Raw genomic sequence first — 13,279 nt, 5'->3', positions numbered from 1 at the left:
TGTGACCTCGATTGCATGACACAGTCATGCAAGTGCTGTGTTGTGTGATGGCAAGACGAAATACAGTTGAACACGGATATATCGAACACGGATATATCGAATTATTGTCTATATCGAACAGTGCAAACATCCCCTTGAAAATCCCATGCAAAAGTATAGGGCTGTTGTGCGTGTGTATCGAACTCCTGATCACGGGCAAATTCGATATATCGAATTCCGCGCCGAAGGTGCCTCTGAAAGTTTGCTTCCTCTGATGGAGTGGAGTTGATGATAATGTTGACTCATCGCGGGAGCTGCCTGGCTTGGTGAGGCAGAGGCGGCGTCCGCGGCATTATGTCGCTTCGATGGCCTTCAGCAGCTGTTTTCACGCTAGCACGAGGGGCAGCTCCATGATAGCTAGAACGCAGATAGTGGTTGGGGCGAAAGGACATAAAGGAGCAAAAGAAATTGACCGGAGGCACTCTTTTTCTGTGATTGAGCTGTTTGGTGGCTCGTGCAGGGGGACCGATGCGGCGTTGTATGTTTGGTTTGTCCAAGGCATTCATTTCGGAGCAACGAAGGCGGGAATTCGTCGGGCGCAGGCTGCTGAAAAGATGTTGGTTGAAAAGGCGTTGGGAATTCCTCGCAATAGTTTTGAGGGCGATGCACGCATCAACGTTGACGTAAAGGCGAATGCAGCACAACCCGCCCCGGCTATTCCGGAGCGTGTCGGGTGCAAAGGGACTTCGTTGCACGCCTCCAGATGGGGGAGGTGTTCGGTTAGGATACTGAAGATAACGGCACTCAGTGCCTGACAACGTTCCCAACCGCTTACTGCAGCCGAGGTTCCGTCAGCGTTATTCGCCTCTGTTGTGGCACAGTGTACAGCGTTGATTTTCTCATTTGTGCGTGTTTGTAATCTTGAAGACAATTTGGCAACCTTTACGACGCAGAAGAAAAAACAAGCGAAGCTCAAAGACATTTCAATGATAAATAAAGTGCGGTGGTCATCATGCTGCGGTTCGGAGTTTCCGTGATTTGAGGGTTAAAACGGTAAACTACCGTTTTCCACGACTTAAGAAAACTCTCAATGATGTGCAGATTTGTCAGATAATCTTCAGATAGGCGTATTTTATATATCGAATTATCAATATATCGAATTTTTTCGCGATCCCCTTGGAGTTTGATATATCCGTGTTCGACTGTATTGTAAGCACTCATGCCTTCTGGTGATGGAGGTGCGAAAAGCAAAAATGACTGTGTGTTCGAGATTTCGGCGCACGGTAATAATCCCCAGGCGGTCAAAATTAATCCGGAGCACTCCACTACGGCGCGCCTCATCGCCTGTGTGGCGTCGGTGCGTTTATACATGCGATAGTTACTGCTGTTTCCCCCTAATGTGCTTACTTGTGAAGTGCCTTTAAATGCTATCTTTTTGTGCAGGCAGCTGTTCCACAAGTGCACTGTTTATGTACTGTGCTTGGATTTGGTGCCAATGCAGACTGCATTTGATAGCTGGTCAGCAATTAGCGGTTGCTTTGCAGCCATTTCCAAGGACTTCTTTATGCCTTGGAAGAAATGTACATCTGATACGTGCACTGGGATGGCTCAGTGCTGTCTAGAGAGTTAAAGGGCAACCGCAGTGAAAATTTCGACTTCTTAAAAATATTTCTATATAGTCTAATTGAAGAGATGGCAAGGTGCAAAACATGACAGCTGAAATTTGCACATACTCCATCTAACCACCAAAAATGACAATCTTTGACAATCTTAAAACTGACATTGAGAAATGTGCAGCCATTATTGCTAGGCGAAAGTGATTTTGCAAGCAGCATGCGAGCGACCAGCCAGTCAGCCGTTTGGTTGAAAGAGTCAGAAGCATGCATGTGTGCAGCTGCCCTAGGAGGGACGCACCAAACCAAAGCAAGGCTGGTTCTCCAGCCACCTGGCTGGTGGCATAAAAAGCAGACACGAATGCCATTTCCTCTTCATGGATGTTTGCGTGACCTGCTGGCAGGTGCAGCATCGTCTGGTATGAAGCTATTTTAAAACACTGTAGTTCATTAACAAGGCATTTTATGGGTTGCAAGTCATGTTCCAGTTGATATGGGGACGCCTACTGCACATTCAAAATAGATTTGGCAGAGGTGAAATTTTGCTACAAATGGCCTTTAATGCAATACTAGAATCACACGTTTGGTTCTACCTTGTGAGTAACGCAAGTTTTTCATTGTAAGCTTGTAAAGAGAATGCAACAAACTCCTGCACTAATGCCCAAACCTGCACTAATGCCCAAGTGCAAGTGCCCAGACCACCATCTGAACCGTTGCTGAACTTCGTGCAGGAAAATGATGGGCACAAGTGACGGTGCTTCAAAACATTGTATCTGATACCTGCAGACTTGTGAATCGAATCTGGGAGTTAGTCTAACAGAATTAGTCAAGCTGTCATGATAATGAAGCAGCATCATAAGCAGCATTCGTGCTCCTTATCTACTTATCTAGGGTAAGCAGTATAATAAAAAAAATGCATTATAACACAGGCTTCAGCTTGCAAGTAAACTGATAAAAGCAAAGATAATATAACAACTTGGATAACTGCAACCATAAAGGCAATGCACACAATTTTCAAGCTATTAAGGCAGAAAACAGTCTTTTACTACTACTTATCTCTATGAATTACCACCCAAAACTGACTTTTTACATAATTACTAGGTATGTTCATATACATCACGTTATGCTGTAATAATATAATAAGCACAGCTGCTACCGTAGTCTCAGTGTAATGTGATAGGCAGCAGTTCTGAATGTGCAAGGTCATTTAACTGCTTTAGTTTAATGCCAAGTGTCTACCAGGAGACATGTGAACATGGTGCAATAGACTGTCCCTGTGCATTCCTATGATGATGTTGCGAGGGCCAAGACAGCACACGATGTTGCTCATGCCCGCCTCCAGAAGTCTTTAGCCTGGGCCTGTAACCCTTTGATTGATGTCTCGTCATGTGGGCCTCTCTGCTAAGCTTACGCCTCGTTGCGTTGGGCCTTACAAAGTCATATGCCAGGTCATTGCAATAGCTTGTGAAATCTGCCGTTCTACTTTTTCCCGGTACAAGCCTGCTGACAAACATCGTCCACGTCTCGTACAGTGGCATGCCATTCACCTGAGGTTGCGCAGTAAGCACCGGGACAGTGCCTTGTGGAGCAGAGGTGTCACAGGAAGAGTGGAACGAATCCCACAGCAGCGTTGAGGTCTCAGGGTAATAACTGGAGGTCAGGTTTTAGCAGACTGGTGCATGCTGTGGCCTACTGCTGTGCTTGAACAGTGCTTGCAAATGCCTATTTTACTCAAACTACTGTAAATACATTTCGTTTTCAACCGTGCCAAAATGCATAAAAGAAACAGAGGAAGAATAAATAAACAGCGAAAACGATTTCTAACTTTTTCCTGTTTATGAAAGCTACGAGCCAGCACCTGATGTTAACAAAGCATCACTGGTCGGCTGCTTTGGAAAGTGGTTTTATTTGCCTGCTGCGACAACACTCAACTGCCCCTGTTGGTAATTTTTACATAGCTTAGAAGGCTGCTCACAGTGCTAATTTTTTGGTTAACAAGCTGCCTACTCAGTTCTACTCCAGCCTGAATTTTTTTCCAGTGTGTTTAAGGGAAAAAAAAATCTCCCAAGACACCTAAGCACCTACTAGTTGTGAATGTGAAAGCAGTTTAACATCATTGAATGCTCTTTGGAGCTCTGAACTGCGTGTAATGCTTTTCAGCTTTGCTGGAGGTATTCGCTGTGTACTGTCTAGGGCAGCCACCTTCTGCTACTGCTGAGGTTACAACCCCTCCATATGTGCCACTATGCATGCTCAACTCTGAGCACTGGGACCTGCATAAAATGATAATTTGAAGGGTAAGCGTTGCCCAATGCACATCTGCGGGTATGTGCATTGTTGGATGAGGCTTAACACTGTGGGAGCCTTAACGTTAAGCCTAACAACATGTCAAGCAATTTCAAACTCGTTATACATCAAGCTGCGGGTTTATGTAAACATTGTTAGACATTAAGGCGTAACAGTTGGCCTAATATCGGAAAGCCTCGAGAAAGCATCGGCCAATACACCGATATGTGCTACGTGTCAGCCAAAGGGAGGTTTAGGAGCTTTTTGCTGCTACAAATGCCAGACGCTGGCCTTTTTTTCTCAATTAACCATTTGTTGCCCTCGTGTGAAGAAAATCTACGTTCGAACCTTGCACATATTGTAAGAGTCAAGGAACAATGACGGTGAAGCGACCTAATAAATAAGATGATCCAACATGGCCGAACTAAGAAATAATAGTAGGCCTATTCTTAAGCGCCAACCACATGGAGCGATTTTGCAAGCGACTTGGGGAGCGACGCGACTAGCGACGAACTACTTTTTGCCGCGGACCAAGTCACTCATCGAATCGTTTGGTTCTGTGTCGCCAGAAACAGTCGCTCGCCTCCCGGAAGTGGCCTCAGCGACTAGTCAATAGGAGAGCCCCTACGTAAGCACGCAACCTCCGGTTTTGGAAGAGAACGGGAGGGAGATTCGCGCAGACAGCATTTGCGATGCAGCGGCAAAGAAAGCTTTGCATGGCAAAGCTTGTGTACATGCTGAAGCAGAAGCAAGAAGGCTCCCGCACACACTGGGCGAGACTAGTGTGGCAAAAACGACGTCAAGAAAGCGAATTCTTCACGGCGTTCATGTTGGAGCCGAGAGACGAGGCACAGAACGAAAAGCGCGCGCTATCGCTAACCCAAACCAGTTTTAGAGATGCAATGAAGTGCAAAAAGCAAGGTAGAAGGGTGTAATACTTTTTAGTCATGGTTTTTATGACAAATGAACAAAAAAATGTTTGTAAACAACCAGCGTACCAAACGCGTTACGATGTGCAGTGCGGCAACATTGAAATCGCCGTCCTCAGTCGCTCGAGCCGTCGCTGTCATGTGGTTGCCTTGGCGAGCGACTTCGGATCAGCGACTGCGGATCCTAGTCGCGTTGCTCGTTGCGTCGCTGGAAAAATCGCTCCATGTGGTTAGCGCTTTACACAGACATCTTGGCTAGACTTAACACTGATGATTGAGCAATTACGGTACACATGTATGATGCTGTAATCGTATGTCTTATACTGTATAAAAGTAAACACCGGAAAAAAACTGCGATACAGAAAAAGAAAACTCATTTCTAGGTCACTTTTTAATGTACAAAACATGTTGAATCTCCTTGCACATGCACCTGTTACCACTGCAGAGAGTGCACAGGCATCTTCTCAACTTTCTTTTCAAGTTCCTCCATTTCTTTCAACGCTGTGGCAACTGCATGACGCAGCTTGTGGAACTCAACTCTCTGCACCTATGGGAGGAGTGTTCATACATATCAGTAATCCGTAATTGCACTGGAGAGATGTGTGCTATGCACAACGGGCCTTCTGGCATCGTGTTTAGCACAAAAAAGGCAATAAGCAGGGCACGAGCTGACACTGAACCAACAGAAAGAACACCATCAGCCTCCACAAAAAATAACTTAGGGGCACTGAGATGGGAAAATTTATAAAACTTGGAGCACAGAAGAAGCAGAAGACTCGCCCGCCGAGTTACTCGGGTTGGAATGGCAGCTATATGTTGCGGAAAAGATTCAATACTATCCTATGCAGCATGCTGTAAGTTGAAAATGTTGCAAAGGGGGAAAAAAGCAGCTGTATGACTAAAAAAAAACACTATGCAGCCTTCTCAAAATTTTGCGGTTGAGGGTGAATTTACCATAGTAGGTGTGCTGGCCAAGCAAGGGTCACTGCTTGTCTAGAAAAGCTAACCACTGGGTGGTCTATCTCTATCTTTTTCATCTTTCTTTTTCTCATCTTATGGGCTGCGCTAAAATATTAGATTAAGCTGAAAATGTAATACAACATTTCTAGACAACTGTCAGTAATGCATTCAAAGCAGACAAGTCAAAGCAGACTCGTGTCCCAAAGCAGTTGCCAATCACCCACAGTCCCATATGTGACAAAAAAACACAAGGCTGATAGGGATTATGAGCAAGGCAAGGTTAATCATTAATCATGTGACCACTACTGTTTTCATCCTGCCCTACTGTAAGAAAACAATAAGAATGCATGATGGTTGACACTGGGGATCCTCAATTCAGTCTCAGACTCGCCGTAGTCCGAGAAGCAATCTGGCATTCATTTTCTATTTTCTGCATATATTCCCATGGTGAGGAGAGTCCTCTGACTACATGCACACTACCCACAGTGAGACCAAGGCTGATAATCAAGAGTCTCAGTATGTTAAGGCAGTTTGGGCTGAGCTTGCATAACTGCAATACACCATACACTGCCCCATGGCTACACTACTTACAAGGGCAAATTTACTCTACACATTTGGTCTGTCACAACTCTGTGTAACCATTAAAGGGAAGCTGAAGCGCTTTCCAAAAAATTTGAGTTAGATTAACAGTTATATAGTTTCTTGCGCGCTGATTCCGAATATCACATTGAAATTTATCGTACATGAGTCCAAGTGGCATTTATCTTGCAAAAAGCGCGGCCCCGTTTGAAAGACGCGCGCTTTTCGTCTTTTGACGCCCCTGATTGGTTGCGCCCGTCATGACGTCAAAGGAGGACACCCTTCGGCCGCGCGGGTTGTCGGAAGCATTGCGAACGATCGCACGGTTGCCTTTGCGGCAATTTAGCCTGCAGTTTAATTTTCGCACATGACTGGAAGTTTGTTTTATATATTTCCCGTGCTGTTGGTTCAATTATCTTGGAGCTTAAATTTGCTTTACACGACAGAGAACCCCAAAGCAGTGACTGTGACGTCGACTAGTGGGTTCCATCAAAATATTCTTGAAATAGGCAACCAGCATAGGGGGAATTTATACCTTATGTTAATATTAGGTACTGCCTTAACTGTTTTTTATTATACACAAAACCATTTATGCCGAAGATTAATGGGCGTTTTATAAACAATCTACCAGCGAAAAGCACGTACTTGCACTGCGCGAAAAAATAGCGTTCATGCGCTGTAAACGTATATGCGAGACACATCTTGCCGGTACACGCATAAACCAACAAGCAGACTCTGCTTCCGCATTTCCTTTGTTCGTTGTCGCCCACCCCAGCCCCGTTACTCATCCCCGTACACAAACTCACACGCGCGCGCCATTTCGGCAGCGGCGCTACGGCGCCTCCGCGATTGCTAGCTGCACTTCAATTGCGATTGCTAGCTGCACTGCTTACTGCTTCACATGCATTTATTCTGAAAACACTGCACATACTAGTGCCTGCTCAGCATTATTGGCTGTAGTAGGGCTTGATTTTCGCTTGTGCGTTGCGCATTCTGCTGCAATATTACGGCCACCTCGTTATAATTAACAGACCAGTCGGACAAGGCAGTTACGTTGTAGTTACGTTACTTCAGGTAACAATCGCCAAACGTTTGTGATAATGAATCGTTGGCCTGTTTCAGCATTTCTAGATTTAAGCATTTACCGCGCTAGTCGGACAGAGGCCGTATATTTACTCTTCGTTTCTAATTTTTTTTAGTATCATCATTATATATATCACCGACTATCACTGGAGCACATTTGAGATTCAGTGACAACCGACTATCACTGGAGCACACTTGAGGTTCAGTGACAACAAGTGCTTGCCAGGTTATATTATGCAGCCACACAGAATCTTAGGCAAAAAATTAGGCCCCCGCAGTCAACACAAATTATGGCACGGTGGTGGTTCGGAGTGGTGTTTTTTTTTTTTAATTCCAGACAAACACCAACTTATCGTGACATGTATACTTGCAAAATAAGTAATCTGGTTTTCTTGGTTCTTTTACTTTGTAGGAATACTGTTTACCTCTTAGTCGGGAGAGAACTTCTATCAGGATTGGCCCCTTGTTTTAGTTTCGCCAAAAAATTGTTTTTTTGGACACTGTCCTGAGCCCATAGGGAAAGAAAACCGACGCGTGTAACGAAACAAGTATTTCCTGAACAAGTGTGACTTGGTTTCTGGAATGGAACGAAACATCCCCGGCCAAAGTACAGCAGTATTCCCCATCCTTCCTAAATCTAGAATCTAATGTGAACATTCACGTCCGTCGCATAAAAAAAAAAAAACGCATTGGAGCGGTTTACAAAGTATTTAACGTAGTGTAGTATATTCTCTGTCATCAAGCACAGCCACCTCGGCTGTCGCTTCCGTATGTTATCAAGCATCCCGGCGTGGCATTATTCTGCTTAAGAATACGGCATGATAACGTATGCCTCGTTTGGCGTTCGTGCATACTTTTTGAACACGAAAATTGTACAAATGAGTGCTATCAACCACAACAACAAGTACCATTCACAAGGAAACACGGCGAAAAGAGCATGGCCGAGGCGGCCGATCCGGCCGGAAGTCCAGGTATGACGTTTTTCAGCCGGTTTTCGCCCGCACTCTTCGGTCTTCCGGCATCGCGCGGCGAGATGGGGGCGGGGCATCGGGCCACTTTTGTTTGCTCATTGCGCCGCTTCTATTGCATGTATTGCGAAAATATTTCGTACACGGGAACTATTCAATGTGTACTTGCTGCTAGTCAACTTTTCTTTTAATTCTAAAACCGCTTCACCTTAAATTACCAGCTGGGGCAGTTGGCCCAATTTAACCATACACGTGCACCAGCTGGCACCAGCTACCATTTTCTCTAGGGGAACTGAAAAGAGAAAGAGCTCACTTCGAAAGAATGAGCCTTGCCGTCCGACGTCTCCAGGTCCATGAGTATGGTAGGCTCAAGCACCCTGCTCAGTACACTGGAACAGGCGCAGTGCATCAGTTAAGGCCGCTGCCGGGCAGTCGCGCGTTGCCAATTAACTCACTTGGTAGAAATGGTAACGTCAACCCTCCACTCCAGGTTCTTTAGTGTTGGGTACTTCGGACCTTGTTCAAGGCTGTGCTGGTCGATGTTGCTTCTCCTGCGGAACAAAATTACAGGGTGTGGGACATGCTAAACTAAGTCACCGAAATGGCGCGCACCTGGAACCGAAGACGACGCTCACTAAATCTCCGGCGAATTCCGGTGGAATACTAAACGACAAAAAAGAAAACAGACCATTACTAAACTCGTCACGAGCAAGGAACTTTCGAACAGCCGTAGGCAACTCACCGCAGGGCATCGAGGTCTTCACGGAAGGCCTGTTCAAAAGGCGAAAGCCTTCAGACGCCGAAAGACAAAAGGACCTCCACATACCTCTTGCTTTAATACCGTAGGCGGCAGTTTCAACGCAGCCCGGAGAAGCATATGCAGCGCGCCGTATATTTCATCCAAGGAGTCCGGATCGGCCGAACGAGACCTCAAGTCGTCGTAAACATCGGGACTAACCTCCCGCCCTTCGAAGTCCGCAACGGCAACTGAAAGCGAAAATAATCGTGAACAAGATAACACAAGACTCACTCAAAACTGCTGAACAGCTAGATGACTATATCGTGCAGGGACCAACCCTACCGGAAGCGGATCTAAAAATGACATCGAGCTCGGCTGTCATTATTTACACAACTTGAGGCGTTTCACAACTCCGACACACCCCCTAAAAACTTGAGTTTACATTGGCGTATCGTAGATTAAGGGCAGCTTCTTACCTTTCAGGAGGCTACGGAAAAGCTGCTTTTCGATATTCGGCAGCAATTTTTTCAAGCATTTAACTTCCTTGGGAACGGTTGGCCCCAAAAATAATGCCCTTTCAGAGGCATTGCCAACTCCCGCCGCCATGTTTAAAAGCCTTCGTACCGTGTGGATTTCTATGGACATGAAACTGTTTTGGCTTGGATTAGAGCGAACTAATGATTGATTGGGGTCGTTCAACTCCAGCATGGAGGAAAGAATTCCAGAGGAAAGTAACTCCAGAGTTACTGGAAGAAGACCTCTGGTGCAACTCTGGGGTCAAACTCATCAAATAAAAACTATAATGAATTTTATGCTCTGAAGTATTTCTATTCCAACTACCAGCTGCAACAAGAAAAAGTATTGGTGGGCCGGAGTGGTGGCGGATTAATCATCGAAGCTGTTCCGGTTTCATTGGATTACACACGTTCACGAGACAAAACACGATTGACCGAAACGCAGTGAAGTATACGAAACTGCCGAGTCTTCACGGCCGGTATCCATGTAATCGACGGCGGGAAGCGAACGACGCCACATTCTCGCCGACGCCACTCTCTCTCCACCCTCCATGCTTGCGCTGCTGCCGCACCGAGCTCTCTCTCCCTGCAGCCCAGTTGTCTGTGCACAAACATTTTCAGGATGGGGCACCAACCCTGGCAACACATGCAGAGACTGCATGCAGGGGCCAGAGGTATACAGCTTCACTGCAAAAGCCACAAGATTATGTGGCACATTGCGAATCAGGCGTGATGCCTTTGCAGGTGATAAGGCGTCATCTGATATTGTGGTTTATAGACCACCCAACTCTTCCACATCATTACGCCAATGATCGTTGCCAAGATCAGGCCTCAAGCTCGTTTTATTACCGTTACGCTATCTATAATAAGCACGTTTCCTCTGCACCTTGCCTTCAGCAACTGTGGGTTTAGCAGTTGCATGAATCGGCCTGACCCCGCATGGCCACACACACACTTGATACTTACCTTTTGTTTATGGCAGATAAAATGCTTTTATTACGAAAGCACTAGGTGACTCGGATGGTCAAAAATACGGTGTTGTGACAGGGGCATGACACTAAAATGGCCAATGGCAAAAAGAGAATAAAAGTAGAGTCGAAAAAAAAAAAATTGGGCACGTTTGTGTCCAGATGGTAGCGTCGGCTGGATTTCGTCTTGAGGGGAAAGAGAGACAGGGCAAGGAAGCCGGGCAAATGTTCTGGGGTGGCTGGGGGGGGGCAAGTGCTCCTTTTGCACCCCCCTGCAAATGCCCATGGACGGGAGTCAAACCCTGGGCATCCAGAACACGAGACAAGCAGGTATTCCCTATGCACGCAGTAAGAACACAACAGGAAGGAAAACTTCTCTTTCTAGGGCAGTTATATTACATCGCAAGCACCTATTGTAGGAGAAGAAATGTGCGGCTGCTGCAATCAGCATTCCACAGCGCAGCCACAAAGTGAACTGCAGCCGCTATCGCTTTGTCCATCAGGTACCGCTGTTACTTTATTCGCAGTTGCAGCTGCGAAGCTCTGTAGTCCATGTTGGTTTTCATTGTGATGCTATCTGGTGCTTCGCCTCTATATATATTTCTTTCTCCATGCCCCCAAGGCCACGAAGGTTCTGTGGGGACCCTTGTTTCCCTACGCCTCGCCTGCACATGTTTTTGCGAGCTGGTAGCCGGCGCGTCACATTCTGTCCTGATCGGTCGCACGGTATCCCTCCCCTGCTCCCGTGGCCGTGATGACGGATATTGAGGTCCGAGTCCCGCGGCTTGAGCGAGCGACAGGAGCCACTGTCTCCCCGCAAGCGATGGTCGTGTTGTCTGGTATATGCCCTGTATCTGCCAGGCAATAAAGCCTCACTTTGGATTGCCGGAGCCTGTCTACCGCATGTGAGTACCTGAACCCGTGCGCGAGTCTTGAGATTCCGCAGGGCTAGTGTACGGCATGTAGCGTTCTCTAGCAAAGCTAGCCGGGGCCCTCTGCTATCCCGTATGTTAGCCCACAAATATTGCCTGTTGCCGTCACCCGTTTTCCAATCAGAACAGTAAAGATGCCTAGTTTGGTTGGTTGGTTTGGTCGCTCATCTGTGGTGTGCCATGTTGAGGTGGGCATCCCGCCTTATGTCATTACTTGAGCTTGACACCGCAGCCTGACCGGCAGACACCAAGAAAGCATAGATGCATAGGAGCACCACCTTGCAAAGGCTGGACAAACTGTGAAAGTTGCTTCATATAGTTTCTGAAAAGCGGTGGTGCCAAGCGGGATACTGCCAGAGACGATAGCACATGCAAAGGCTGGAGCATAGAAAAGGGCTGGAGAGAGCAACAAGAGAGTGGCTATTTGGCCATTTTTGGATGACGCAACAGGCAGTGCACTGCCTGTTGCATAACATGTTACACAGGTGGCGTTGCTCTAGCAGACCTTTTGTCGTCTGCACTCCCCCCCACCCCCCCTGCTGGTGTGTCCCGTTTCCTACCTCCAGGAGAGTGGTTACCCTATGCATAAAGGGACCCCACCACCACTCTGTTGCACTCTTTTGCGAAGCGGAAGCCAGCATATAACTTTAATATACAATTTATGTCACGAGGCATACAATCGCATTTACAAAAAGAGCAGCCTATCGTTGTTGGCCAATTCTAGAGTGAACATACACAACCGCCGAGCACCCCACGTACGGCGCCACTTGTGCAGGCCTGCATTTTCACAGAAATGCGAATTGGCGGAGTTAATATACTTGATCGCTACAAAGCGCAGGTAAAGATAATTAGTAGAACATAATTTAGAAAAAACGGAAATACCGAAAGAAGAAAGATAAGGAATACAGAAGTGATATCAACAAATACAAAAATATCAATCTTGTACAGCCCCTCCAAATAACCAAGACAAAAAAAGGAAGAGCGAAAATAATGACAACAACAGTGATAAATAAACACACATGAACAGACAGACTGTGTAACGCCCTCCATTCGCACAGAAATGCATGATTGTCGGAGTTAACAGATTTAAGTGTTATAATAGCGTGAATAGAGGCAATTGATCAAATGGAATCTTAAAAAGAGAAAATACAAAACCTACAAAGAAAGTTGTGAGCCCCTTGTAGTCCAATGTGGGGAAGAGCTGGCATCACAGAACTGAAGTTCCATGAAGCCCCAGCTGTGAAATGATGGATTTCCGAAAAAGCAGCAGCTAGGCAAATCTAGGCGTCAGAGCTGGCGATCACAAGGAACAGAGTTTGCTCAGGAAGGCTGGCAAATTTAGCACACACAGTTCTCCCTCCCTTTATAGCGAAAGGCTGGCAACGTTGAGTTGGCTCAAGTGTAAACACGATGGGAGGAGACAGGTAACAGGTTTTTGTGCATGCTTATGCACGCTTATATGTTATTACAAGAATTTTGTAACCCCACCCTGTATCGGCCTCACCAGCCAACAGTATGAGTAAATCAATAAAAAAAAAAAAAAAAAACTCAGCCACAAATGCCTCGGCACTCCGTGCATGGTGTCATCTGCCATTCGCGGGTTTGGCTAGTGAGGAGGAGGGGAGGATGGCGGCGCCAGTCATTTGGGCCGTAACCAAGAGATGATTCCCACCCATGTCATCCTGATAGCTCTGATGCATGAGCAAAAACGAACCTGCAGGATGGCAC

The 13,279-nt window shown here is 46.4% G+C and overlaps 1 protein-coding gene across 1 annotated transcript; it reads right to left on the bottom strand.

The window, feature by feature from the left end:
- Nucleotides 1–5,180: 5,180 nt before the first annotated feature.
- Nucleotides 5,181–9,811, bottom strand: LOC144174070 (COMM domain-containing protein 5-like). Its single transcript, XM_077702494.1, has 7 exons — nt 9,613–9,811; nt 9,224–9,384; nt 9,140–9,168; nt 9,010–9,060; nt 8,853–8,948; nt 8,711–8,786; nt 5,181–5,354 (listed from the first exon to the last, which is right to left on the bottom strand). Exons 1-7 carry the CDS (start codon nt 9,779–9,781, stop codon nt 5,241–5,243), a joined length of 696 nt encoding a protein of 231 aa, XP_077558620.1. The 5' UTR covers nt 9,782–9,811; the 3' UTR covers nt 5,181–5,240.
- Nucleotides 9,812–13,279: the final 3,468 nt, after the last annotated feature.

This window comes from Haemaphysalis longicornis, unplaced genomic scaffold, assembly GCF_048455015.1.
Source record: "Haemaphysalis longicornis isolate Haplotype H1 unplaced genomic scaffold, Haemaphysalis longicornis Haplotype H1 scaffold_3, whole genome shotgun sequence".
In the NCBI taxonomy this organism is placed as follows: domain Eukaryota; kingdom Metazoa; phylum Arthropoda; class Arachnida; order Ixodida; family Ixodidae; genus Haemaphysalis; species Haemaphysalis longicornis.
Note: the sequence above shows the minus strand (reverse complement) of the source record. Positions and strands in the feature narration are given on the sequence as shown.

What these genes read in the sequence shown, in the direction of transcription:
- LOC144174070 (XM_077702494.1), bottom strand. Translation starts at nt 9,781, where the DNA reads ATGTCCATAGAAATCCACACGGTACGAAGGCTTTTAAACATGGCGGCG. An exon ending in CTACGGTATTAAAGCAAGAG is followed by an intron (nt 9,169 to 9,223) that starts GTATGTGGAGGT and finishes CCTTTTGAACAG; the next exon opens with GCCTTCCGTGAAGACCTCGA. An exon ending in GAAGACCTCGATGCCCTGCG is followed by an intron (nt 9,061 to 9,139) that starts GTGAGTTGCCTA and finishes TTTGTCGTTTAG; the next exon opens with TATTCCACCGGAATTCGCCG.